The sequence below is a fragment of the Mus caroli genome, unplaced genomic scaffold (assembly GCF_978045245.1).
Source record: "Mus caroli unplaced genomic scaffold, Mus_caroli_1 scaffold_14, whole genome shotgun sequence".
Classification (NCBI taxonomy): Eukaryota; Metazoa; Chordata; class Mammalia; order Rodentia; family Muridae; genus Mus; species Mus caroli.
This window is the reverse complement of record NW_028227269.1, coordinates 80836235-80860693: the sequence shown is the minus strand read 5'-3', so window position 1 is coordinate 80860693 and position 24459 is coordinate 80836235. Positions and strand designations below refer to the sequence as shown.

The 24459-nt window shown below is 44.0% G+C and overlaps 1 protein-coding gene across 11 annotated transcripts in view; it reads right to left on the bottom strand.

Moving 5' to 3' along the window:
* Sipa1l1 (signal induced proliferation associated 1 like 1) overlaps nucleotides 1-24459 on the bottom strand; it is a 275601-nt gene that overhangs the window by 93591 nt on the left and 157551 nt on the right. For 10 of the 11 annotated variants that reach the window (XM_029484700.2, XM_029484698.2, XM_021178588.3 and 7 more), the window contains 2 exons: nucleotides 16094-17892; nucleotides 1419-1549 (listed from right to left, as the gene is read on the bottom strand). In XM_029484700.2, the coding sequence (XP_029340560.1) occupies nucleotides 1419-1549; nucleotides 16094-17591 (1629 nt within the window). In that variant the 5' untranslated portion in view covers nucleotides 17592-17892. Of the gene's footprint in view, nucleotides 1-1418; nucleotides 1550-16093; nucleotides 17893-18442; nucleotides 18462-24459 lie in introns of those variants that run through there. The other variant, XM_085830527.1, reaches the window with a different exon arrangement.

Genomic DNA, 24459 nt, shown 5'->3' with positions numbered 1-24459 from the left:
TCTATTTAAACTAATTTCAAAATCATTATTTTCTTGACCTCAGGGATATCAGGCATTGATCTATAGGAACAATCCTAAAATGAATTAGGGGCTGAGGCAATACATTGATAGTTGAAATAATTATGTACATGCTTAGAAAGAAAAGGCAAAGGCCTCACACCCTCCAAATTGTCCACATGGGTTTTTGGTTTAAGTGTTTTATAAGCTATTTTATTTTCCCTTTCTTAAAAACTTGGAACTTTTTTTTTTGTTTTTTTTTTTTGTTTTTTCGAGACAGGGTTTCTCTGTGTAGCCCTGGCTGTCCTGGCACTCACTCTGTAGACCAGGCTGGCCTCGAACTCAGAAATCCGCCTGCCTCTGCCTCCCAAGTGCTGGGACTAAAGGCGTGCGCCACCACGCCCGGCTTTTTTTTTTTTTTTTTTTTTTACTTGGAACTTTTTTATCTTAAAATAAAAGTTCACATATTTAATCCCAAAAGAGCTCTGACAGGTCAGAGAGGGCTCTGTAGAGAGGCACTTGCTGCCAAGATTTATAATCTGAGTTTGGTCTCCAGAACATACATGGTGAAGAGCAGAGTCAATGCCAGCAAGCTGTCCTCTGAACTCCTGACACACACAAGCTCACAATATGTAAATAAAGTAATAACCAAAGTATCTGAAGACCTCAGAGAGCCAGGTCACTCATAAATAGATTGTTTTCTGGCTCTAATAACTGTGTTCTAGGCCTTGGAGAGTACACACAAGGAACAGTGAGGGGAAGAAACTTCTTGGATCAGTGAATGTCTACGCAGTAGTGGGGAAGGCTAAATGAAGAAGCCTGAGGTGTTCTCTCTCACCTGTGAGAGCTCTGGCACCTTGAGGTACTCTTAACTACTCATTTGTGACTCTGCAGGGTTCCAGGTTCCTCGGGACCTGTCCTTCTGTGCACAGGAATCCCCACTCCTTCATTGCACTCTGACTGCGAGCTAGGCCAAATGCCAGCCATAAGCAACACCTTTCCCAGGCATCCCCACCCAAAGAACAGATCCCTCTTCCGAGTATTAATCATGCACATACGTGCAAAGGTCAAAGGTCATCTCAGGTATCAGCCCTCAGACCCTCAGATGTTATCCACACTTTAAAAAAAATAATAATAATAACATGGTTGCCCAGGAACTTGCCAAGCAGGCTTGGCTGTCTAGCTAGAATGCTCCAGGGATCTGCCTATCTCTGCCTCATTCCAAGCACACGCTACCATGACAGCTTTCAATCCCCGGGTGCTGGGGACTGACCTCAAGTCTTAGCCAGCACTTTATGAACTCAACTATCTCCCCAGCCTTGCTCCTTCTTTGTTCCAAGGCCTCCGTGACGATCTCCGCGACTCCAATCGCTAGTGACTGCTTCTACTCCATCCCCTCACTTCTGTCACCTGCCACTTACCTCACTAGTCCTAAATATTATTCGGTAGTTGTATGGAGACCCGTTTTCCTTCATGTCTTCTGGTTTTTCCCTTCGAATGCTCACAGCCACTGGACCGAGGTTCTCATCAGCCCCAAAATAGTTCCAGTGTTCTTAGGTAAAACAAGATAAAACAAAATTAGAAAATTTATCTGACACTGCAAAATATCATATTCTCTTCGGGTTCAAGATCACTTCCCAGAAATTACTGGTAAGAAATATGTATGTTTAACAAACCCTAACATCCTTCACTGAGCTATAAACACTGAGCTACACAGGCTTGCTGGGAGGACAGCCCAGAGAAGGGTTCTGCCTGCTCTACAGTGCACCAGCCTAGGTGTTTAATGTGCTCTCTCCATATCCCCCTCCCCCCGTTTTCACAGGCTACAGTTCATGTGTACCCTGTGATAGGGCTTTTTATGTTTTATGTAGACATACAACAGAGTTTGAGGAGAGGGACTTCTTCCAGGTTACAGTGATGCCCCTGCACTGGAAAGAAGAGACTGAGCAGCCCCCTGTTTCCAGGCAGAGGAGCTCAGAGGAACAGGCTTCACGATGGCCTGGGAAGTAGGAGGCTGGACAGAGGGCTCTTGGCCTTGTCAATAATTTCCAAGGAATGAGACAAACTGTGGTCACATACCCGAGAGAGTACAGTGTACCCTCTCAACTGTTCAAGGCCCCAAGCTTTAGCATGGCCTTGGGAGGGGTCAAAGCTAAGTTAACTGTTAGTGGAGAGGTGCAGCTCAGGATGGGGTGACTGCCTAGTATACATGAAGTTAGAGTCAATCCTTAGCCCTGAAAGGAATTATTTATAGAAAATAATAAAACTGATACTTACTGGTACTTGAATATATACCTCTAAGGCTTAAAACTGTTGATATGCACATGAAATGTTCACAGATGGGAAAATCCGTACAACACAAAAATATATGACAAGCAGATAACTTACTTTTTAAACTCCCAAAACATTTGCTTTAAGTTGTTCTATGTCATCTACACATGACATGACTATATAAGTTATGACATGGTACAGTATTGGCATATAAAATGTATATTTGAAAACATGTTATTTCGATATAAAATATATAAGTATTTGAAAATCCATGAGAATAATAAGTAATTTAGCATATATATCTAGTTATATGGTTTTAAAATTTAGGAAATGCTCATGAAAACACTTTACAAAAAAATACTAATATACAATTATAAGAGATAGACTCAAAAACATCACAGGCTCTAAGAATATTATAATCCATGGAAATTCAAACTAAGACAACACAATGGTAATACAGGCAACAAGCATTTCACACACGAACAACTGAAAAACAAGCCAATAACAGCACAGGATCCAAACACTCACGTACACCCTCAAAGCACAGCACATGAGACGCACGCGCACGGGATAGTTACTCTTACTTTGCACACAATTCTAACAAGCTTGGTTGTCTGGTCTTCCAGCCCACAGCTTTATTTCAGAGAGGTGACAGATAAGTCCCGGTGTTGACAAAGTCCAGGGTGTAGGGCTGATACAGACTTGCATGCAGACAGCAATGTGATAGAACAACTGACAACAAGGAAAAAAACAGAAAGTGGGGAGACAGAAATAGTATAAAAGAGCCGACAAGAACTTAAAGGAAAACAAGACAGCATCGGAACCACCTACTCAAGCAGCTAAGAGACCCTCAGGACAGCTTCAGTTCCCAGTGCACAGTGGCAGGAGCGGGCCTGTGAGAGGGGCATGTGGGCCACACACTCTGGACTTCTGCTGTATCCAGACACTCTAGCTCATACACACTTCACTTGTCTCAGATGGGTGGGGCAGCTGCTTCAGCAACAGGAGGAATTCATGGAGACACACCACTCCAGATTTGTCATCAGTAACCTTAGCCTTGAGGCTTCCTCCCTTAGCCTTGCTTCCCTGGTCAGCTTTCTGTGTCTGCAGCGCCCCCCCCCCCCCGCGCCCCTCCCCAACCTCAGCAAGCACTAATGCTGTCAACATGGAAACAGGAAAGCAAAGCAGCAACCTCAGCACCCGCCACCTTAATGTGCACAGATTTGCCTCAGCCAGCCTCGCCCTCCCTTTCCCTGAGTCCCTCCATCCTGGCCTGGGATCACTCTGCACCTCTAGCAACACATAGACGCCTGTTATCTTTAATGCTTCCTCTGCTTCCACAGTCCATCTCTATCCTCTTCTTCCCACTGGAAACTTCTGTTTAGAGCCCTGTAACTCTCTCCACTACCCGGCTGCCTCAGAGGGAGAACAAACAGTACCTTTCTTTTTTATTTTGTTCAAACTCGGGAACATCTAATCCAGATGGTCTTTTTTTTTTTTAAATAGAAAGAACATCCATACTCCTGAATAATATGAAATCACCTTGTTCTGACCGTCCTCTGACCACTCTGGTTGTTCTTGCTTGGTTTTATTTCTTATGCTTAGGTAATCCATCCATTCTGAGTTCTCCACTGCACAAGGAACTGCACAGTTCTCACTCTCACCCAGTGTCAGGTGAGACCAGGCATGCCCCTTGTGTCCAGCCATAGTCTCTCAACTGTCTGCTTGGGCTCCTCCTAACCCCCACCCTGTGCTCATTCTACCCATGTCTGCCGTATTTGCTGTCCCCCAAGTTCCCAGGGCAGTGAGATACACCTCCTAAAATGTAAACCAGACCCATATCCATAAAGCTTAAATGTACTCATGAGTTCTGAGGCCTTGGATATTTTCTGTCCATGGCTCCCTGACAGGTCTTTATGACCTGTCCTCACTAGCTGGGGTCATTCTTTGACCCAGACTTCTCACGTGTGAGGGCCAATTAAATTTCTTTGGTTGTCCAAACTCCCACAAAGCATACTTTGACTATGTCACCGTCTTATGTGGTCTCACCTGGAGTGCCCCTGAAGTGTCTTCTAACAGAGCAGTTGAAAACTGGAGTGCACTGGAGGAGTTCACATAGTAAAGTAAAACTTGGAAAGTATTAAGAATTCCCAACAGATCAGTGAAAACAACTCTTTCATACATCTCAAATACAAAGGTGTAGAAAAATTAGAAAATAAAAAGCATAAATTTAAAGTCATTTTAGTGTTAATTGGGAGATAAAAGTATTATTTTAAAAATAAACTAAACTCTATATAAAGTAAGCTATAATAAAACTAAAAAGTAAAAATTGAAAAACACATTTCTTTTTTGTACTACTTAAACCTGACATATATTTGTACATATCTCCTCCCCCCCCCACACACACACACCAGTTATTTCAGAGTTGAGCCCACGGTAACGAGATAAATTTTTGTCAGTTAACTTCACACACTTTTCCCTCAGACTCTATTATCTTCAAACACACCCCTCTCTGGCCTGATAAGGCTAGAGAGATCTCTTCATACAGACATAATTTTACAAAACAAGGAATTCTAGTTATTACTTCCATAGCAGCATCAGAGCCTGGAGAGGCTGTCTGGCTCCCCAGGTGATGATCACTCTATCTGCATCAGACTCTGCAAGTCCAGTGTACTGTACGGTCAGGTCAGGTGAGTGCAGCCCCTCTCTTTGTTTACAGATCTCTGGGGACAGAAGTAGACCTCTCCTGAGCATGACACACGTTCACACAGTATAAAATCCTAATGTGATGTACTGTCCCCAGGAGAGACAAGCTTAGTTTACCAGGCCACCATACACTGAGTTTTAGTTTTTAGATTTTGATCTCAAGACAAATGTGTCAGATTTTACACGGTCAGTCTAGTCATCTGGCCACATCTGCCTCTGTCCTTCCATCTCAGCATCCCTGCCTCTGCTCTAGAATGCATAAGTGAAAATAATTAAAATTTCTTCCCTTCTGTATCAGCCATCTTCCTCCATCTTGGCTAGAATAGGGAGCTTTTCCAGTCAGACTCACAGTGGGCTCTGCCTTTCTTCTGGGCTGGACAAATGGAAGGGAAAGGGAAGCCAGAGAAGACGTTGAGCCGAGAAAGAAGTTCAGATAAAGAACATGATGGGAGGAAGAGGGGGAGGATGACTGGAAATGCTGCTGGGAGATGGCTCCGTGGCACAGTGTCAGCACAGTGACTGCAGCAGCCCAGCACGTGGATCCTCAGACTACAGGGATGCAAGGCAACAAAGCAAAGCTCTCCACCAAGCACTCACATCAACCATGAGAGTAAGGTAATCTCTCTCCTTTATAGAGATTTCAGGACAGTCACGGCACTCAACTACAGCAGCAACTCAAGCATATCCACTAATGATATCAAAGCTCACTCTCTAACATTTTATAAACAAAAAATAGCTATACAAAATTTGGTGCCAGAGAGATGTGCTATTTACTTAAGTCACATGTTCTGCCTTACTCACTGATATGAAAATGTTTTCTATGCTGACAGGAGACATATTAGTGCCATCCCATAATGCTGATTCCTCCCAATTGTTATAGTGAGTATTCTAACATATGTATCTGTTTGTGTATATATGTGGTGTATGCTCACATTTGTGGAGGTATGCTCATATGTACGTGGTCATATGGGCTCATGTATGTGTATGCATGTGGAGGCTCAAGGTCAATCCTGGATCTCTTCTAAGATTGTTCAACATCTGCCATATTGAGGCAGGGTTTGTTGTACCAAGAGCTGGATGTTTGGCTTGTCTACCTAGTCACATGCTCTGCAGATTTGCTGGCTCCACCTCCTCTCTGGACTGGGATCACAGGTGGCCCGCCATGTCTACTGATGCTTTACATGGTCTCTGGGGAACCAAACTCAACAACAGACACAGCAGTTACAGCATCATGCCCAGAGCCCCTAACATTTTCTTATGGATTATGAAATCTAACAAAATTATACACAGAATACTCAGGAATTCAACTGATTCTGGGACATTCTATATAAAATGGATTTATTTAAGGTCAATAAATTCACAATTTTGAGTATTTGACATTAGTAAAGAGAAAAGTGAATGGTTGAGAGTTCCAGTAACTGTGTCAAATACAGTCACTACATTTTTTTATAAGCTACTGGACATACATGTGTCCAGGCTGCCCCTGGCACTTTAACTGTAAAGGAGAAAAGGAAGGTCGACCCTCAAGGCCTTCAAGCAGCTGTTTCTGGACTGCTCGTGCTGGTTTTTGTGTTTGTTATCTGGGTGTTAGTATTTCTTATGGACATTGTACTTTAGACTGAATACAATTAGGAACAGTTAAGATACACCTTAATTTTTACCCAATAATTTATAAAATTATAATTTGTGGCTTAAATATTTAAATATAACCATCAACTCAAAAGTTTTAAATAGGGAAAATAAACAGTAAAACCACAAGTTATGACAAACCAAATAAAATAGCTACCTTCTGCCTAACACAACTGCAATCAACTTCTGAGATTTAAAGAAAACAACAATACAATGAAACCCTTGGTAGAGGGATTCCTCACACTGGGACCAGAAGTGTGGATTGACAGCAAGCATTACAGGAACCAGCATGGCAACACATGTCAAAGCCACAAACACAGTAACTCTAATCTTAGAGTTCCCCAAACTGACTCCACGGAAAAACAGCTGAAACTCCCCCATTTCCTTAGAAAAGACAGTAAGTGACATGGTGGGGGTAGAGCGGCAAACACGGGCAGTGAGTGGTCCTACTAGGAGACAAGGGCTCAGGCCACTGTACAAGCCCGAATGGAAATCAGCTCACCCTTTCTCACACTCCACACTTGCTATCTCACGAAGCAGAGCGCCTGGTAGGTTCCTAGCCAGGCCACTGTCATTACAGCTTACCCTATCAACTCTAACTTCTAATATTTCCATTCGCCAGAGAATCTGAGTGAATCTCGGAAGGAGCCTGAGCAAAGCGTGGGTTTCCTGAAGCCGTTCACTCCTGTTCTATCTGTTCCTGTGTATTGCATTCTTTCAATGGTATCAGTGTTGGAGAAGACAAAGCAAGAAGAACTGACAACTGTAAACAACAGCAACAGAAATGAGGTGGGAAACAGCTGCTTTTAAAATAAAAATTAAGTTGGCAGGATAGGAGGTTTTTAAAAAGCCATCTGTTTAAAGAATCTTCTAGAGAAGCATGCCACATAGAATCCCTGTCTCATCCCCAAAGAGCTTATTCTAATTGTAAGGGTTGACCTTCCATGGAAACCCAGGACTGGGTACCTCAGTTAAAAGGGCAGGGAACCAATGGGGACATGTGTGCAGGGCTGGCCACATGCCAGGGTTCTGTCCCAAAGACTGCACTGAGGCTGTGATTTCTGTTGTGCAAGAGTGAGCACCACAGCTATAAAGCACTCAGCACTCGGAGGTTCCAAGTCATCTCGACAGGCATCTCTTGAAAATGGAGCAGTAGGCATGCTGGGCTACGCCATAATCCTGAGGACGTGGGGCTGGAGAATCACTAGTTGGGTTAGATAATGAAACCCTGACTGGAAAGAGAGAGAAAGGGGAGGAAGGGAGGGAGGGAGGGAGGTTGGCTTGAGAGGTAGGGGAAAAAAAAGCTGAATCAAGGTTTGCCACTTAAAACATTTTCAAGGAGTGGAGAGAAATCTTACAGGAAGGAGTGCTTGCTTGTCTAGCATTGTCGAGTCTTTGGGTTCAATCCCTAGAACTGCAAAACTCAATCCATCAATCAATCAAACAACCAAACAACCAAAAGCAAACAGCATTTGCTTAAGCACACCCCAACAGTCGCCTTACCTGCCAACAAGAAACACATTTTATTATTATGTTAACCTTAATAAACTCCATCAAAGTGATAACAGAAAAAATATAAAACTATCTAAATAAAGGGGAAATGAGTTACAGAATTATGAGGTTTTTATTGACAATGTCTAATAGTTATCTTTCAAAAACTATATTCCAGTACATGTTAAACAAAAAGTTGAAAGTAGCTAAGGCAATGCTAGAATTCAGCCTTAGCAACTCCATCCATACACCTATGTGAGTTCACAATAGTGAAAATCAGACACAGGGAGGGATTCCTGTTCGTACAGAGATCAATTGGTGGTTGGTTCATTCTCAAAACCACTATAACCACACAACTACTTGAGGTCTCATTTCCTGAAGAGAGAAGAAAAGGAACCCCAATCATTACTGGGTATCTGCAGAATAGTAGCACAAAGCCACATACACAGGGCCTCTCAGCCATCATACCCAATGCTACATAGAATACCCAAGTCCCTCATCTCAAAATACACATTGGTATCAAACATTCACTTATAAGACATTCTACAAGCAATCTAACTTGTGGTCCTGGTTGCTGAGGTGTGTTTTGATTGCTGTGGCAAAATATAACCCTATAGTGCCCCATAGAAACAAGGGTACCATGGTTACTGAGTGAGTTCTGAGAGGGCCTGAGCTTGGAAGATGGCAAGACTTGGAGGACAGTTAGGGCTCCTTTATGGACAGGACCAGATGGAAGGCTTACAGTGCTCAAGGGGACAGGGAAGCAAACACTGCTGTATGCATGGAGGAGGGAGGAGGGAGGAGGTGCTCCCAAGGTACAAGTCAGGCCTTCTCCTGCCTCCCCTGCTCACTGCCCTTTCACCCCACAGTGACAACTTTCCCAGTGCTAGCTCTGTCTGTGTTAGGGGAGGCCACGCTGGAGCAAGAGCCCCTCAGAGCTGCTCGGAAGAACTCAGGTCACACTTGCACTTGTGTTGAAAACAGAATCAGACAACCAGAAAACCCACAAAAAACAAAACAGAAGAAAAGTAGAATACGCAACTCCAGAGACACAGATAACTTGAAGAAAGCTCAGGAAAAAAAAAATCTAAAAATAATACCACTAAAGTGGGGAGAAGAGCAAACACAAGACAGCAATGAGGGAACACTGTCAGGAGAAATACAGGAAAACAAAAATACAACTGCCCAAAAAAACAAACTCAGTGAAAGGGCTGTGTAAGTAGAACTGCCACACTACTCCAAGCTCAGAACACAGAACTGAGTAACAGGTCACCATTCAAATATCTCCACAGAGAAAGCTGGGCACAGTGGCCTGGGCCTGTAACTCCTTCTGTGGGGACCAAGACAGGAGAGTCACTGGGACTTGCTGGCCAGCCAATCCAGCCAATGGTGAGTACCAGGTTTAGTAAGAAGCCTTGTCATGAAGAAATACAGCAAAGGTAATGGAGCAGGATGCCTAAGTCTTCCTCTGACCTCTGCCTAAGCATCCACAGCTACATCATTGCACATGTGCACACACCACACATTCACCACACAGCTTTAACAAAATAAAAATTTAAAATGCAAATCCAAGCATTCGACTATCAACTCAAATGAAATTCCAGAAAGAAGAGTCAAAGGGATTAAAGATTATAAGTTTTAATCATAAATATCAACATTTAAAGGTTTCTCATTTATCATAACAACAATAACTAGATTCTATAGCTAGCAAGAGGACAGGAGTCTACCCTGCTTGCTACCCTCCCATGCCACAGAGACGCCACCTGGTGGAGCCATGACCCTCACTAAGCCTGTCAGTGTTGAGGGAGTCCCTCAGAACCACATGGAAAGAACTCACAGAATAGGTCTGAAAGACTATCTGAACTAAGTACGTACACAAATGAACACGTGCTTACTTCTATATTTAAAACCAGTACAGAAGTGTTAGCAGTAGTCCTGGGACTAGAAAATACACTTTAGTGTCTGTATTGCCATACTATTTCCTGTAACAAGCTAACCTATTTATGCTTGGGGAAGGGGGAGGTGTTTTTGTTTTTGAAGCAGGGTCTCTTTATGTAGCCCTGGCTGTCATGAAACTCATTGTGTAAACAGGCCAGCCTGGAATTAGAGCTTGCCACCACCTCTAAATGCTGAATTAAAGGTGTGCACCTCCACACCCAGCTCCATTTATGGTTTCGTCTGAATCTTTTGGTTTCAAGTTGGCTTTTCTCCTGGCTAGAATGAGGGCTCGGCACGCCTCTATATGCAGCAGCCACTGATACACAACACTGAGTGCCCTGTAGGAAGAACTTGCAGTTGCTTCAGTTGCCTGAGTCTCTGGCCCTGGGGTCTGTCTGTGGAAGTCAGGCAGCGAGTCACACATACTCTGCCAGCCCTTGGCTAGTAAGGACCCGATCATGGAAGATGGCGGGGCAGGAAATAACATGGCCAGGCACTTGTTGCCTTGGTGGGGACTTATCTGTTGTTCATCTTTCTCCATTACACCAGACAAAATGTTTGTTAACATGACCCTGTCTGAGGTTCTCCTTGTCTAACTTTGTCTCCTCTCCCCTGTCCTCTAATGCTGCAAGGTTGCTCCGCACACTCTGCTTCCTTTCCATCTATACCCCACAGGTGCCTATCAGACAACCTGGCTAGTTAAATGAAAGACGGTCCCTGGCAAAGACTGGCTTCTGAACAGGGACAACTACATATGGCTCAACAGACTTAAAAAGTCTACAGCTAGAATTCCAGCAAGAGACAAGGAGGACCTGCAGCTATGCATGGATTGATAATGGGCATAAAGAACTGTAGCTACAATCTGATGGCCTTCCAAAATGATGGAAGATTGAGAAGAATGAAGTCAGAGGATCTTGTAACAATCAACTTGTAACAGTGGTAGTATTTACATAAGGAGAGCAATACCAAAAAACCTTAAGTCACAACTTCTGCAGCGTGTCAGAAAGGATGACTCAAAGCCATCCCTGTGCAGTCAGAAAACAGATGCTGAGACTTGTGGAAAGACCTGAGAAAGCCTGAAAACAGAGGTGACTAAATAATAGGAATCAACTGAATAGAAACAACTGAATATAACTTCTGGAAAGACCTTTTTGGGGCTCCAGATAACTGGGCTATGAAAAGCCACACTAATAAGGCAGACTAGAAAAACAAGTTGAATGAAGAAGCAAATGTGTGTTATACTGAAGGTTGACTAGCTGAATATTAAATTTAGCTATAGGTCTTGAGATAGTAAGTTACATATATTAAACAAAATATGCACACAAATATACCTGCCATCAAAAGGTGGGCATCTGATAAACAGTCAGAAAATAACTTTATTGCCTCAAATTCTAAAATAAATCTCTTATATGGAACTTTCTACCTAGGAAATGGACTATGCTTTTACCTCATAGTCAATTGCCAAACTGTTTTTATATGAGTGGTTCTAAAGGATGGCTCTGAATAAGGTCCATGTGAGACTCTTGATGCCCATCTTGATCTAAAAGCATATGGAAGAGAGTGTGTGCCCTTTCAGCACCTCATAACCTCTCATCTGTGATGGCTTGGGCACCTCAAGAGTCCAAATGCTCTGTGGGCACAAAAGAGGTGATAGATAACAAAGAGGCTGGGGAATCATTGCCAAGGAAGGAACTGATTCTTGCTTCCAAAGACGCAACATTAACACTGTATTTATTATGCAGGTGGCTTGGTATCCTTGCTCAGATATAAAGATGGCAGACAACGGGGTACAGAACACCTGTCTGTACTGCCAGCTACTTAGAAGGCTGAAACAAGATTCATTTGGGCCCAAGAGTTCCAGGCTAGCCTGCCAGCACAGGGAAGGACTGACCACCTAGTGTAAAAAGTCAACAAAACACTTACCAAAGTCAACCTCTCAACAAATTTACACTCGGTATTTCTGTGAGGGACCACACATTCCCACACCTGCTTTCAAACAAGATGGCCAATTGGCATAACCCTAATAAAAAGGTCTTACTTACATCACATATGGAAGGTGAGTTAATTGTCACATGTAAGAGCACAGCATGCTTGGGAGCAGTCTTGTTGACTGTACCTGAAGATGAAACAATGGGTCTCGAAAATTAAACACAGACCAAGCACCCAGGAAGAACCCCGTAACACACAGGCATCCCATAGTACTGTTCTCCACAGCATACGCAGACTTGGGAACACATGCGGCTGGGTTTGCTCCTCGGGCTCTCCTTTCTTTCTGATCCAAGGCCCAGCCACCTCTGCAAGGTCTAAGCTCTCCAGGCTGCTTGCTTCTGCCTAAACAGAGACAAGTCTCAGACTTTAAATGCTCAACTAGGGACTAAACCATACGTGGGATTCTCAATCTATGAAACTAGGACACATGGCCCCTGCCTTCCTTCACTCACCATCAAGTCTCCTCACTGTGTGTTGTTAGAAAAAGAAGGAGGAACAGTAAGACCACTGGCTTAGAGTTATCAGATTCACTAGATATTAGTTTCTCATCAGTTGGCTTACAGTGGCAGTTCGTGTTGGACAATGAGCAACGGGGAACACACTGTAGGGCCACATGACATGGGGAACAGCTGGGAAAGAGTCCTTCCTGACAAGCCATGCTGACTACAGGCAACCATGGAGTTAGTTTCTCCAGGTTAATATTTGCCATCTATAAATCTCCTTGTCCTTTAATTGTGGTGACCAAAGAAAGAATGAACACAAAACTTCAAACATTTTCAAAGGAAAAAAGAACGTATAGTATTATCATTTGTACATGCCCACAATGACAGGTTCATGGCAGTTTCCTAAAAGCATCAAGTGAGGAGAGCCCATAAAGCATAAAGCAGAAACACAGTAAGTATCAACTACATCACCAGTGCCACTTCATGCTGGGGAAAAAGCCCAACAAGAGCAGACAGAGGAAGCAGTAGAAGAAAGAACATGGATGTTGCTTATCTAAGGTGAAGGGATGATTCCTCTCTTTGCCCAGCATTTAACCAGCAAAACCCAGCTTTTCTGTTGGAATCAAGTGGTCTCTAAAGTTTATATCTACAGGATAATAATGTTCATAAAAATAATGTAATATCAAAGTGATTACAACTTAATCAGCTGAACATGATTAAATATTACACATAATATTGATTGAAGGCTGTGCTTCAGTAAAGGTGATAATAATAATATTTATCATATAAGAGATTTATTATTATTATTATTACTATGGAGACAGGCACAGTGGAGTCAGGGGCACATTAAACAGCTGAGAGGAATGAGGACTCAAAGGGGCTGAGGTAACAACACACAGCCTTGGTGCTAGGCCAAACTCGTCTTCACTGCGCTATACTCTTTCCACAGAGATTGAGAGAAAGAGGTAAAGGCAGGTACAGAACTCACTGAGCTAAAGCCACATGTAAAAATTACAAAACAGAATTGTTTTTTAATTATATTTTATACCATCACATTAATTTTACATGTACAGCCATGCTTTGAGGGATTTAATTTCTGCTTCATGTTATTATTAGGTCATTTGTAGGACATTATTCATATGTAACAAACGACTAGAACTTTTCAAGGTGTGCCGCCCAAATGGTGTCCTAAGAGCAGGCACGCTCCATGACTTTTCCTGAACTGACCTCGTGGATTGACCACTTGTCAGTGTTCCCAACACCAGGCTGACAGGAGCCACTGGGACGAGCTGGGCATCACTTTGCTATCTATGCTTTCTGCTCCCACCAGCTGGACTTCATGCTGGACTTCATGCTGAACCAGAATTCACTGCATCTCCAGGAGCCTCGGAAGCCAACTGACTTATTCCACTATGAAGCTGACTAAATGAGCAGAAAAACTGACAGCTTTAGAAAGACCGGAAGAAGAAGACACTAAGAAGAAAGCTGTGGGTTTGATGTGACAGCTAGGAAATCAGACAAAATCACCAACCAGACTCACTCAGTGCCAGGGATGTCCCTAGTGTACGCCAGGGACACCAGGCAGCACTGGAAGCAGAGCCACTGACAGGAAAGACCTTGGACCCACAGCAGCAATGTCTACTCATGTTTTCAATACCTCAGATAGGCATACTTTTAACAATTCCCTGCTTTAACCAGTATTTCCAACTAGGCAGTAGCATGTACACAGGCTGTAACCTACCAACAGCTGTACTGGGAGCTTCTGAACTTATGAATCAGTAACTCAGTTTATGTTGGAGTCCAGGTATTCAACTTTTCATTCCATACCTTTGAAAGCTAAAAATACCTAAAAGGAGGTTCTCCTTTCCAATCCTCTTGCATAGCAGGCATGAGGGAACAGTGATAGAGAACAAAGGAGCGTCACCACAGCCTATTCACCACAGCCTAGAACTTTCCTTTGGAAAATATGGCTAGTAACATATCACCTCCCTCGTGGGCACTAAGAGTTAGAAACAACAAACTATCATTTCAAAGGCTTAGCATAGTGCCTGGTCCATGGATGCTGGAAACTGCTCAAAACGAATATTATTACATTGCACAGTGAGAAAAAAATCCTAGTGCATAAATAAGATAACGTCTGTTCCCTTGTATGCTAGACTCAAAGTTGGTGGCAATGACAGGTGGAACAAGATGGCTTCTCAGAGACGTGTGAACCCCTCAGGAAAGCTTGGAAGAGTTCTGAGGCAATACAGAGCAAGAATTCTCAGTCAGAGGCAATTTATCCCCAAAGAAACACCTGGCAGTATCAGATATATTTTAGTGTGTGTTCACTGGTGTGAAGGGCCAAGGAGAAAACTCAGTGGCCTCTAGGATGTGGAAGGCACGGATTCTAATCTTACAGGGCATGGAGTGTCCATCTTTACAAAGAACCATCAGTCCCTAAATGCAAAGTTGGTGAGTTTGAGGAATCCTCTGCTCTCACATGCAAGAGAAAGACCATTTATAAAATCTGACCTCTAGAAAAATCACTTTAAAAATGAAACTGGGATTTCCAGTCTACTGATTCTAGAAGCCATGCTGTAGACACGAGAATAAGAGGGAACCAGCGAACCTATCCCTCAATAATCTTAAAAACATTAAGATTCTAGAGTGAGTAATCTCATAAAGCCAGCAGGAGAATAAATCTAAGTAGCGTCTCAAGCGCTGCAAGAGTAGTGTAGTGTAAGCGCAACCTCACTGGAGAAGATGCAAAGCCAAGAAGCTTCCCAGCACAGAGCACGTCGCCTGGCTGCAGAGACTGCTGGTCTACCCCAGGAACTACAGTGTACAGTGATCACCATGCTGCTAGTTGGGTGCCTACAGGACAGATGCAGTCCTCAATTTTAATGCTGTTCAAAAAACACTAGAAAATTGATAAGGTGTTTGATAATTGCTTCTCTTTAAAGTACAAAATAAGATGATACAATCTTAGACTGGCGCGCCTCACTTTAGCCTACCATCTCCAAGAAAGGCTAGAAAAGAGGTCACAATACATTAAATGTTCAAGGCATTTCTCCACTTTAGTGCCTTTTCTACTCAAACTGAAGGCCTACACTCAAGCCTTGCCTGAGACTCACTGTTCTGAGATTTTCATCAAATAAGGCAATGTGTTTTTACCAGAGGTCCTGTGAGAGGGACAGAAATATATTATAACTTTAATAAAAAGACTCAGAAGGCAAAAAAAAAAAAAGTGCTAAAAAGTAGAGGACAGCACTGAAATTGTGTTGTAATTTTAAAAAGCTTTATCTATCAGATTTCAACTTTACATAGTTGCCCCTAAAGATGACATAGCAAGTCAACAAAACAGAGTTTAATTTTACTCACTAAATCAAATAGATTTTAACTTAAAAAAGAAACACAAATATTTAATTTTAAGAGATTTCAATACCTAAAAGGGGAAAAGAACATCCAAAATACAAAGAAATGAATCACAACAAAGCCTACAGAAACACTCTATTATCATCATGAAAGACAGAGATTCACAGTCCTCTCAGGTCACTGCTAAACCACTCAGTATACTACACAGTCGTTTTTTTCCCATGAGTAGAGCAAAATAAAAAATAAAAAATTAAAACTAAGCATCCACTCACCCTTCTGGTAGAAGAACTTCCTGTAATAGTATGCGCCAAGATCCACGTGTTCCACCGTGTACCTTTTCACTCTGTCCAGATGCAGCATCAAGCTTTCCTTGGGCACTTCGAGAACTGCCACGCCCGCGTTGGTGCAGTGAGAGCTGAGGGCAGACTCAAAGGATGTGCTCTCACACCCACTAAATGAGCCAGAATTCGACTTGGACAGGCTGATCTTCCTCTCACCTTCTCCCCCAATCTCATTCCGAAAATACGGACAGCTCATGACGAGTTCATTGCTCTTGTCATCTCCCTGGTCCATGCCAAGGCTTCCTTTGGAGTTGAGGTCCTCTGTGCTGCCCATGGGAGAGCTGAAGCTGGCTGAGTGAGACAGAGGTCCGGAGACCAAGGATGCCACCGCAGCCGCCGAAGCGCCTGTTGTGGTGTTTCTCCTCTTAATCACATTATGTCTGTTCATAATGGCTTCATTCAAGTCAAACAATATGCTCTGGACATCATAGTGGGCAAAGCACTTTGGACATGTCCAGGGCCTCACAGAATCTTCTGATCTGTTGTCTTCAAGGTCTGATGATTTCCCGAGTTCTTCACCTTTGGCATTGCGCAATTTACGAAAAATGGACGAGTCTCCAGTCTCAGACTTAGAGCGTCGCTTGAGTGGTTTTTCCCTTTCCTTGAAAAGCCTGAGGTTCTCTCTCTGTGAGATGGGTCCATCGATCACATCCAAGGAGAAACCAGAACCCTTGCCCCCACCAGTGATGAGGAAGTCACTGAGTTTGGTTGGAGTTGGACCTCGGTCAGATCTGTCATCTTTATAGCCCTTTAACAAATCGAAGAAGCTGTCTCCGGATGTTCCCTGCTTGTCGATTGAAGATGTGCTGCCATATTCCCTGTGCAGTGATGGCCCCGACTTGTAGGTTGGGGAGATACATTCATCAAAGCTATCCACATCAAGCTCACTTATGGTGATATCACTGTTGCTGCGCTGCCGAATTCTGCGAAGGGCTTTCCTGGGGGAACTGGGGTAGGCTTCAGGCATGAGGAATCTGGAGTCCATGCTCTCCGCTGGCCCTGTCTTGTTCTTCAGGGTGTTCTGTATGCTCTTCAGCATGGCTGAGTCATTGGAATTGAGGCTAACAGAACTCCCCTGACTCACAGGACTGCCTTTGGAGGACAGGCTCTCAAGGCAACTTGAGGTTTCTATTTCCTGGCTTGAACGGCTGGATTCTTTTACATTTTCCTTTCTCGGAGGCCAATCTGCTATTCTTGCCCTAACCCCCATCTTGGGGACCCCGGGTGTTGAGGTGATATGGTGAGGACCTTCACTTCGAGGGGGCCCCACTGCAGCCATGACTGATGATCCTAGGCTGCCATTCTGAGAGCGGAAGCGACGCATGTAGAAGTCATCGGTGTGAACTTTGGGGGCTCCATCTGTGCTGACAACAGAGGCTCTGTCAGCAGTGACAGGCCTTTCCGTCTGTGACCGCTTCAAACTGGTCATGATGTAAAAAGCGATCACTTAAATCCCTGCAGAAAGGATCACCATGTTTGCATTTTAAATATGCACTTCTGCTTTAGAGAATGGCTTCCAGAAAATACAGCAGTAGTGTTGAGATCTTAAGCCTTTTCATTTAAAAGGTTAAATGATGCCTTGTTTTCAGAGGACTGAGAACCCAGATCTTCCAAACATTGTAATCCACCACAGTTCCTGTGCCTCACTCTAACAGCAGGCTTCCTTCAGGAAAGACTGAAAAGAACTTGCATCACTGGGGCTCTGTGGTCACCAGAATCCCATGCTTCCCCTAAAGAGAGGAGGACAACATGAAATTAGCACTTGACAAGTATACCTAAAAATAAATATGCACCAGTCAAAATCCGGCACATGAAAAGGAGACTCAATACTGAATTGTGGCACACGGATCTAAAATCCACATTTTTAATAAAGCAGATATAAAAGGAAAAACAAAAAAGTAAATAGAACCCATCAGTTAACATTGAAAGAGGCGCTATGACTACTTCTGTTTAGCTGAATTGTTTCCTAAGCTGGGAGGGAAGTACAGACTTCGGCACCCGGACCTCTAAGAATGGAGACATCATGCCACTGTGCTGACCACAAGTTTGACCAACCTAATCAGATAATTAGAGCAATGCAGGGGGGCAGTCTGAGAACACTAAAAACTGAACAAGACTTTATTGATTATGCTACAACACTCACTTTTTAAAACGTTTCATTTTTCAAATTGATACTTATTTCCCTACAAAAGCTTGTCATAGTCGGCAAGAGCAAATACACAGAGCACACAGAAAGCGAGCGCTCTTTCCTGGAGCCAGAGTACCTGAGGTCTTACTTACCCACACAGAGAACACTGCAGAGGAAGCCCGGCACTCACAGCCACCTTTTCCCAAGCTCGCCTGACTTTCATCTACTCTCAGAGCTGGAAGTCTTTCACTAATTCACAAAATGCCTGCAGTTCCTTAAGCAGAGCAGCCTCCTCCACCCGATCAGTGCTAATTTATGAAGACGACCACAACGACGACAACAACAGAAACAAAATACTGCTCAGGGCAGCTGGCTCCATATCCTCCACCAGATTACAGAGAACGGTTACCATCCTTCCCAGGTGACGGACAGGAAGACGAACTTCCTCCCAAGCTCATCAGGCAGGAGGCAGCAGGCACAGAGCCTGAGCACAGAATCCTGCATGGGTGCGCACATCCTGAGGAGAGAGGCAGAGGATCCTTTTCCAGCATTCCACGAATTACACAAGAGGTAGCCTTTACATTCTTGCCAGATACATGTTTGGAAAGATGCTGCTGAAGCAGCACGGAGCTGACAGGGCGGCATTGTCTACAAATCACTCTCTGACACCGAGGAGGACCGCACACTGCATGCTGCACTCAATGGTAACAAGCACTTACTTCCACGATAATTAAGCATCTCGCTAGTCGGCTTCCTGCCTCCAAGGCAGCCGGCTTTCATTTCTCCAGCAGCACGCAGAATCAGTTTAGGAAACTCGTTGCTATTTAAAGCTGGAACATTTAGGGGTGTTTCAAAAATGCTCCCTGCCTGCAGGATGCAAGGCTCTTGCAGAGTAGGTCTGGTCAGCTGGGCAGATAAACGCCCATCGTTTTCCCTCACACTCCTCTGCCCCATGTTCTGTGAAAAGGACAATGGGTTTGCACTGCTATCTAATTAAATCTGGCTTTAAGCTTTCTAGATACTTCTACAGTCAGAGTGTTATGATTTCCTTTACATTCCAGAACTTCACATGCTGCTCTTCCAACTGCAAGTCTTTAAACACAACACAGAGCTAACTGTTGCTCACAGCAGCAGCCGGGCAGAGCCAGCACGGGCGGCCACACTGGTTAAAGAAGCAGCGCTTATAAAATGGAAGGGCAACCTAATCCACTGGACCGATGTGAGCACCTGCCCTGCTTAAATAACAGCAAAGAGGAGAACTCAATAAAGTAGCTTTCAAGGAAATAATATACTAGCATAAAGAATTCTTATACTAGAAAAAAAGTAATTCCTAAAAGTCAAAGATGTTTTCAATAGTCTCACAGACCTACAGAAACCCAAATAAACCATCTTCATCCCATTTCTACAACGTTCATCCTCGAAATCACCAGTCCTACGTGACCAAAGCTCACTCTTAGCACATCTCAATTCCTCTTAGAAAATGATTTAGCGCAGCCGACCCCTCCCCAACCCTTTGCTTTTGAGGCAGGGTCTTACTCTGTAGTCTTGGCTACCCTTCAACTCCAGGCCCTTCGCCTCAGCTTTCCCCAGGTGCTTAGATTATAGGCAATCACCACCAAACTCTGCTTGCAAACCTTTTTAAAGACAGGTGAGGTTATATTCATTATAGGAGTAAACTAAAAGCTAGACCTGAGACACAGTAAACAGAACCAACCTGCAAATGTCCTATTTCCATCATCAATAGTTTCTTTTCTATATCATTTTGCTTTCTTACTTTTTTAAAGATTACTTGTGCAAATGAATGTTTTTCCTTTGTGTATGCATATATACGCATACATACACACACACACACACACACACACACACTGCATGAGTCCCAGGATGCATTAGATTCCTTGTAAGTAGAGTCACAGAGAGCTGAGAGCTTCCACACGGGTGCTGAGAACCAATCCCAGGTCCTCTGTAAGAGTGAGTGTTCTAACCACTTAACTATCTCTCCAGCTCCCCTTGTTATGGTTTAATATACTCTTAATATGAAAATTTCTTAGCAATTTAGTCTTATTATGATAATTCTTTTTATTTCAAAATACAGATGAGCACACGGGGAGAAAGAACATGGTTTGACAGCCCAAAGCTAAAGATGTGAACGGAGTTACTGGCAATATTCTCTTCAGCTGTAATGGTCCGACCCCACCCCTTCCTCACTCTTCCTTGCTCCCTCCCACCTTCTTTCTTTCTTTCTTTCTTTCTTTCTTTCTTTCTTTCTTTCTTTCTTTCTTTCCAACATCAACTCCCTTTGAGATGCAATATAAGTTTTGGCCACTGATGAGCAATATAGAAATAAAGATGCTTATTAAGCTACCAGCTAAAACTCAGGCTGTCTCTCCACGCAGATCAATAACACTGCACCTGTTCCTCACGAGTGGGTCTCGATAGCAAACATGCTGACAATCATTAACAACAGAAGCAAACCTAACCAGACCTGTCCAGACATGGTCGGATATGGTCAGCCCAACGAGGTAGATGGGATATGGCAGCAGAGCACTGCAGCTGCGCATGTGGAAAGAGCGGGCATCAGAAAAACCTTTCCTGCTCCTGTTTACTCTCACAGCTCACCATACCGTGTACTTCCACAGGATCCACTTAGTCAGACTCCTAATCCCATCAGTTAGCCCAGAGCTCAGCTCTCCCAGGGGAAAGTCCTCATCACCTAAGCTCTACACAATTACCTCCCTCTGCTGACAACCACCTCTTCCAGAGGAGCCTGCCTATGTGACTGACTTTGCTAACACATGCCATGCTTGCTAGATGCTTGAATGGGTGCTGGGGATCTGAACTCGGGAGTCCTCACATGTGTACAGCACGCACCTTACCCCTTGAGACACCTCCCCAGTTGTCTATTCAGTTCCATTTAAAGCTAGTGAACTTGCCAGACAGTGGTGGTACACACCTTTAATCCTAACACTTGAGAGGCACAGGCAGGTGGTTCTCTGAGTTCAAGACCAGCCTGGTCTACAGAGTGAGTTCCAGGACAGCCAGGGCTACACAGAGAAACCCCATCTCAAAACGAAACAAAACAAAACAACAACAAAAAACCCAAGCAAACAAACAAAAAAAAAAAACAACAACAAAAACAAACCTAGTGAACCTGATTCAGTTTCACACTGTTCCTTGCAAGGCGTGATGAACAGCGAGTGTTTCAGGGTGAGGCCAAAGGCACGGGCGCAGCAGAATACAGACATTACTGTGGGAAGCAGGCCCTGTGACGGCTCAGCTCTGTGGGTAGGCAGTATGCACGGAGACAGGTACGCTAGCAATACTACACTAGACAGGCTATTCGGCTGACCTGGAATTAACTACCTACCTCTCAGCTATGAGCTCTAAATTTCTGGCCATGACACTTGCTATCATCCTTCTTTGTAATTTTTACAATTAATTACTACCAAGCAGAGAAATAAATGAACAGTGAAGGACAGTATAGATCTCAAGGAACTACATAAACAGAGCAGCACTACAACTTCCCCTGTGCCCAGGCAGGGGTCCCCCAGGAGAATGTACAGTGGGCGGGGTGGGTACCAGAGGCTGCAGCATCCCAGGGTGTACTTTACAGCTCTCCAGTGCTACAGCCAAATAGGGATGGTTGAAGACGACCCAGTGATCTCCCAGGACAACCTAGGAAGAGTGAGAAAGGTGGTGTGGGGCAGCCCGAGATCCCAGGGTAGGTGCTCAGCAGGAAATTCTTGTCATGGTTTCTTCAACTGTGCTCAGATCTAGTTATTTATCCACAGAAGAGTTCTAGAAGCAAGTAAGGCAGGGATACTATGATCTCTCTCAGGACATCATCATCCATAAACCTTGTTGAAACTTAGAGATTTATAGATCAAAAGTCACTACTGACTCTATCTAAACCAACAGATTTTCCTTCCTTGCTTTTTTCTTTTTTTGTAACAGGATCTTATATAGCCCAGCTTGTTTTAAAAATTACTCTTGGCTGAGGCTGGACTTGAACTCATGATTTTCCTTCCTCTGCCTCCCACGTGTGGTGGTTACAGGTATTACATCACCACATTTGGTTCTAAGAAGCTTCTTAATCTGATCAGACTCATCAACACACCGAAGCCTAAAGTAACCCAGTGTCTGTCTGTCTGTCTGTCTGCCTGCCTGCCTGCCTCTCGCTTGAGAGCGCGTGCACACACGCGCACACACACACATACAGAGCAAGCTTACCAGAGGATTTATGTCTATCTTTGGATTCTAACTCGAGGCTTTAGTTTTTTATCTTCTAAAATGAGCAAGTGTTACCATCTACAATCAGAACAAAACTTATTAGAAAAACATAAATTTGTTGCTAAAAACACAGAACGTGATCTGGGAATGTAGGGCAATGAACAGACCTTCAAATAATAATGATAAAACACAGCCCTGTGTTAATCCTCCATCTTCAAATCAGTGAACAAGTCAAAACTGAACAGATCAAGTGCTTCCATGAGATGTCCTTGTGCGAAATCTTCCAATTACAATGAACTGGAAGAGGGTTAAGAGAGCCCGGCCACTTTAGAAAAGAGATGTTTACAGTATCCGAATAAAGGCTACATGGAGACGACTAGCTTAGCTAATCTTTTCCTCACTGACAAATGTTTTCTTTAGATTTCATTTTGACGTTGAGTCCCTTCACAACCAGTGTCTCCACTTCGACCCCTCCCAAGACTTTAGTGACCCCAGAAATCAGACAAAGCTGGCAAACAAACACAGGTGGCCCCTTCCTTGGGTTGAATCTGTCCTTGTCACCACTCTCCTTCTCTAGAGCTTTCAGCTAAATGATGTCACTGTGGCCTCGAAGAGCAGCTTTCTGGAGAGCAGCACTGAAGAGCACCAGGCACTGGCAGTGCAGGTAGGAGCCAAGGAGACTAGCAGCATAGTCAAAGGTGCTGGTGTGACCTGGCGGAAATGCTTTCCCTCCCAGCACCCACTGATTAATGAATGCTAATAAGAACTCTCAGAGGAATCAGCCTCAGGAGGAAAGCTGCTACAGGCTGCCAGCTTGTTAGCTAGGACCCACCCTCCTGCACAGAAAGGCACATTCCAGCCTCAGATCCCTGCAGCTATCTAGATGAGGGAAGAGAAAAGTGATGTGTAGAAACCAGACAGCTCAAGAAAGGAGCCTCAAAATGGCTTTGTTAAGAGCATGATCGGTTTTTTTTTTTTTTGAACATTATATGTTCTGAAGACAATTTAACAAAGTGCACTTGAAAAAGTACACCACAGTTAGCTTGAAGAGTCAAGGGGCAGCAAGAAGAACAGTCTGTTCTAAGCACGACTCAAAACCAAATCAGCGTGCCTCAAGAATTAACAGCAGCAGCTCCTACAGTGCACTCGGGATTCTAGAACATCACCTAAGGACGACTCTAAAAGAAAAGCCTCCATCCGGATAGACACATGGAATCCCTCCCTCCCTGTTAGTAGCACTTCCTCAAACAGACTGCAGACAGTCCGATCTATTCATCACTGCATCTGGATGCCCACACACAAGCTGTGACTAAAGGCTCTATATGGAGGGACTCTGTCATATGTCTCAGTCCTCATAAGCAGCCAGTGAGTTGAGGATCTCAGACTCCACAAACAGAGAAACAGTTCAGAAGGGAAACATCACACCCAGCAACACAAGGTAAGCGGGCTGTGTGCAACACAGGTGCTTTCTATGAAGTGGGCACACACTCAACACGTCTGTGCTGGCAGTTAAAGAATGAATAATTAGCTAATACAGAAGAAAAAGGCCTCCCTGTACAGTCCATGTCACTTCTTAAGTCTACCCCAGGCCCTGGGTCTACTAGAAATGCATCCAGGAGGAAAATAATAAACAGTGGCAGCGGCTTCTAAACATGCACTGGTGAGCCTTCAGGGTCAATCTGGGACCCTTCAGAGCATCTCAACAGCTACCAGGTCCATCTCGGCCTAAAGTCGGCCTGAAAGGCAGGGCTAAGCAGAGGCTCCCTCCACATGGCTTCCTTCACTAGGCTGCAGGAAATGGGTAAGGTGCCACGTCACTAAGAACTACCAGATGACTGGGCTTGAGTTACTAAGGCAACGGTCCAAACACAGAACTGTCAGTTTCCGTGAAGACGACCTTGGTGAGAACTAGATTCCCCACATGAGGAAGCTCAGGGCCAGA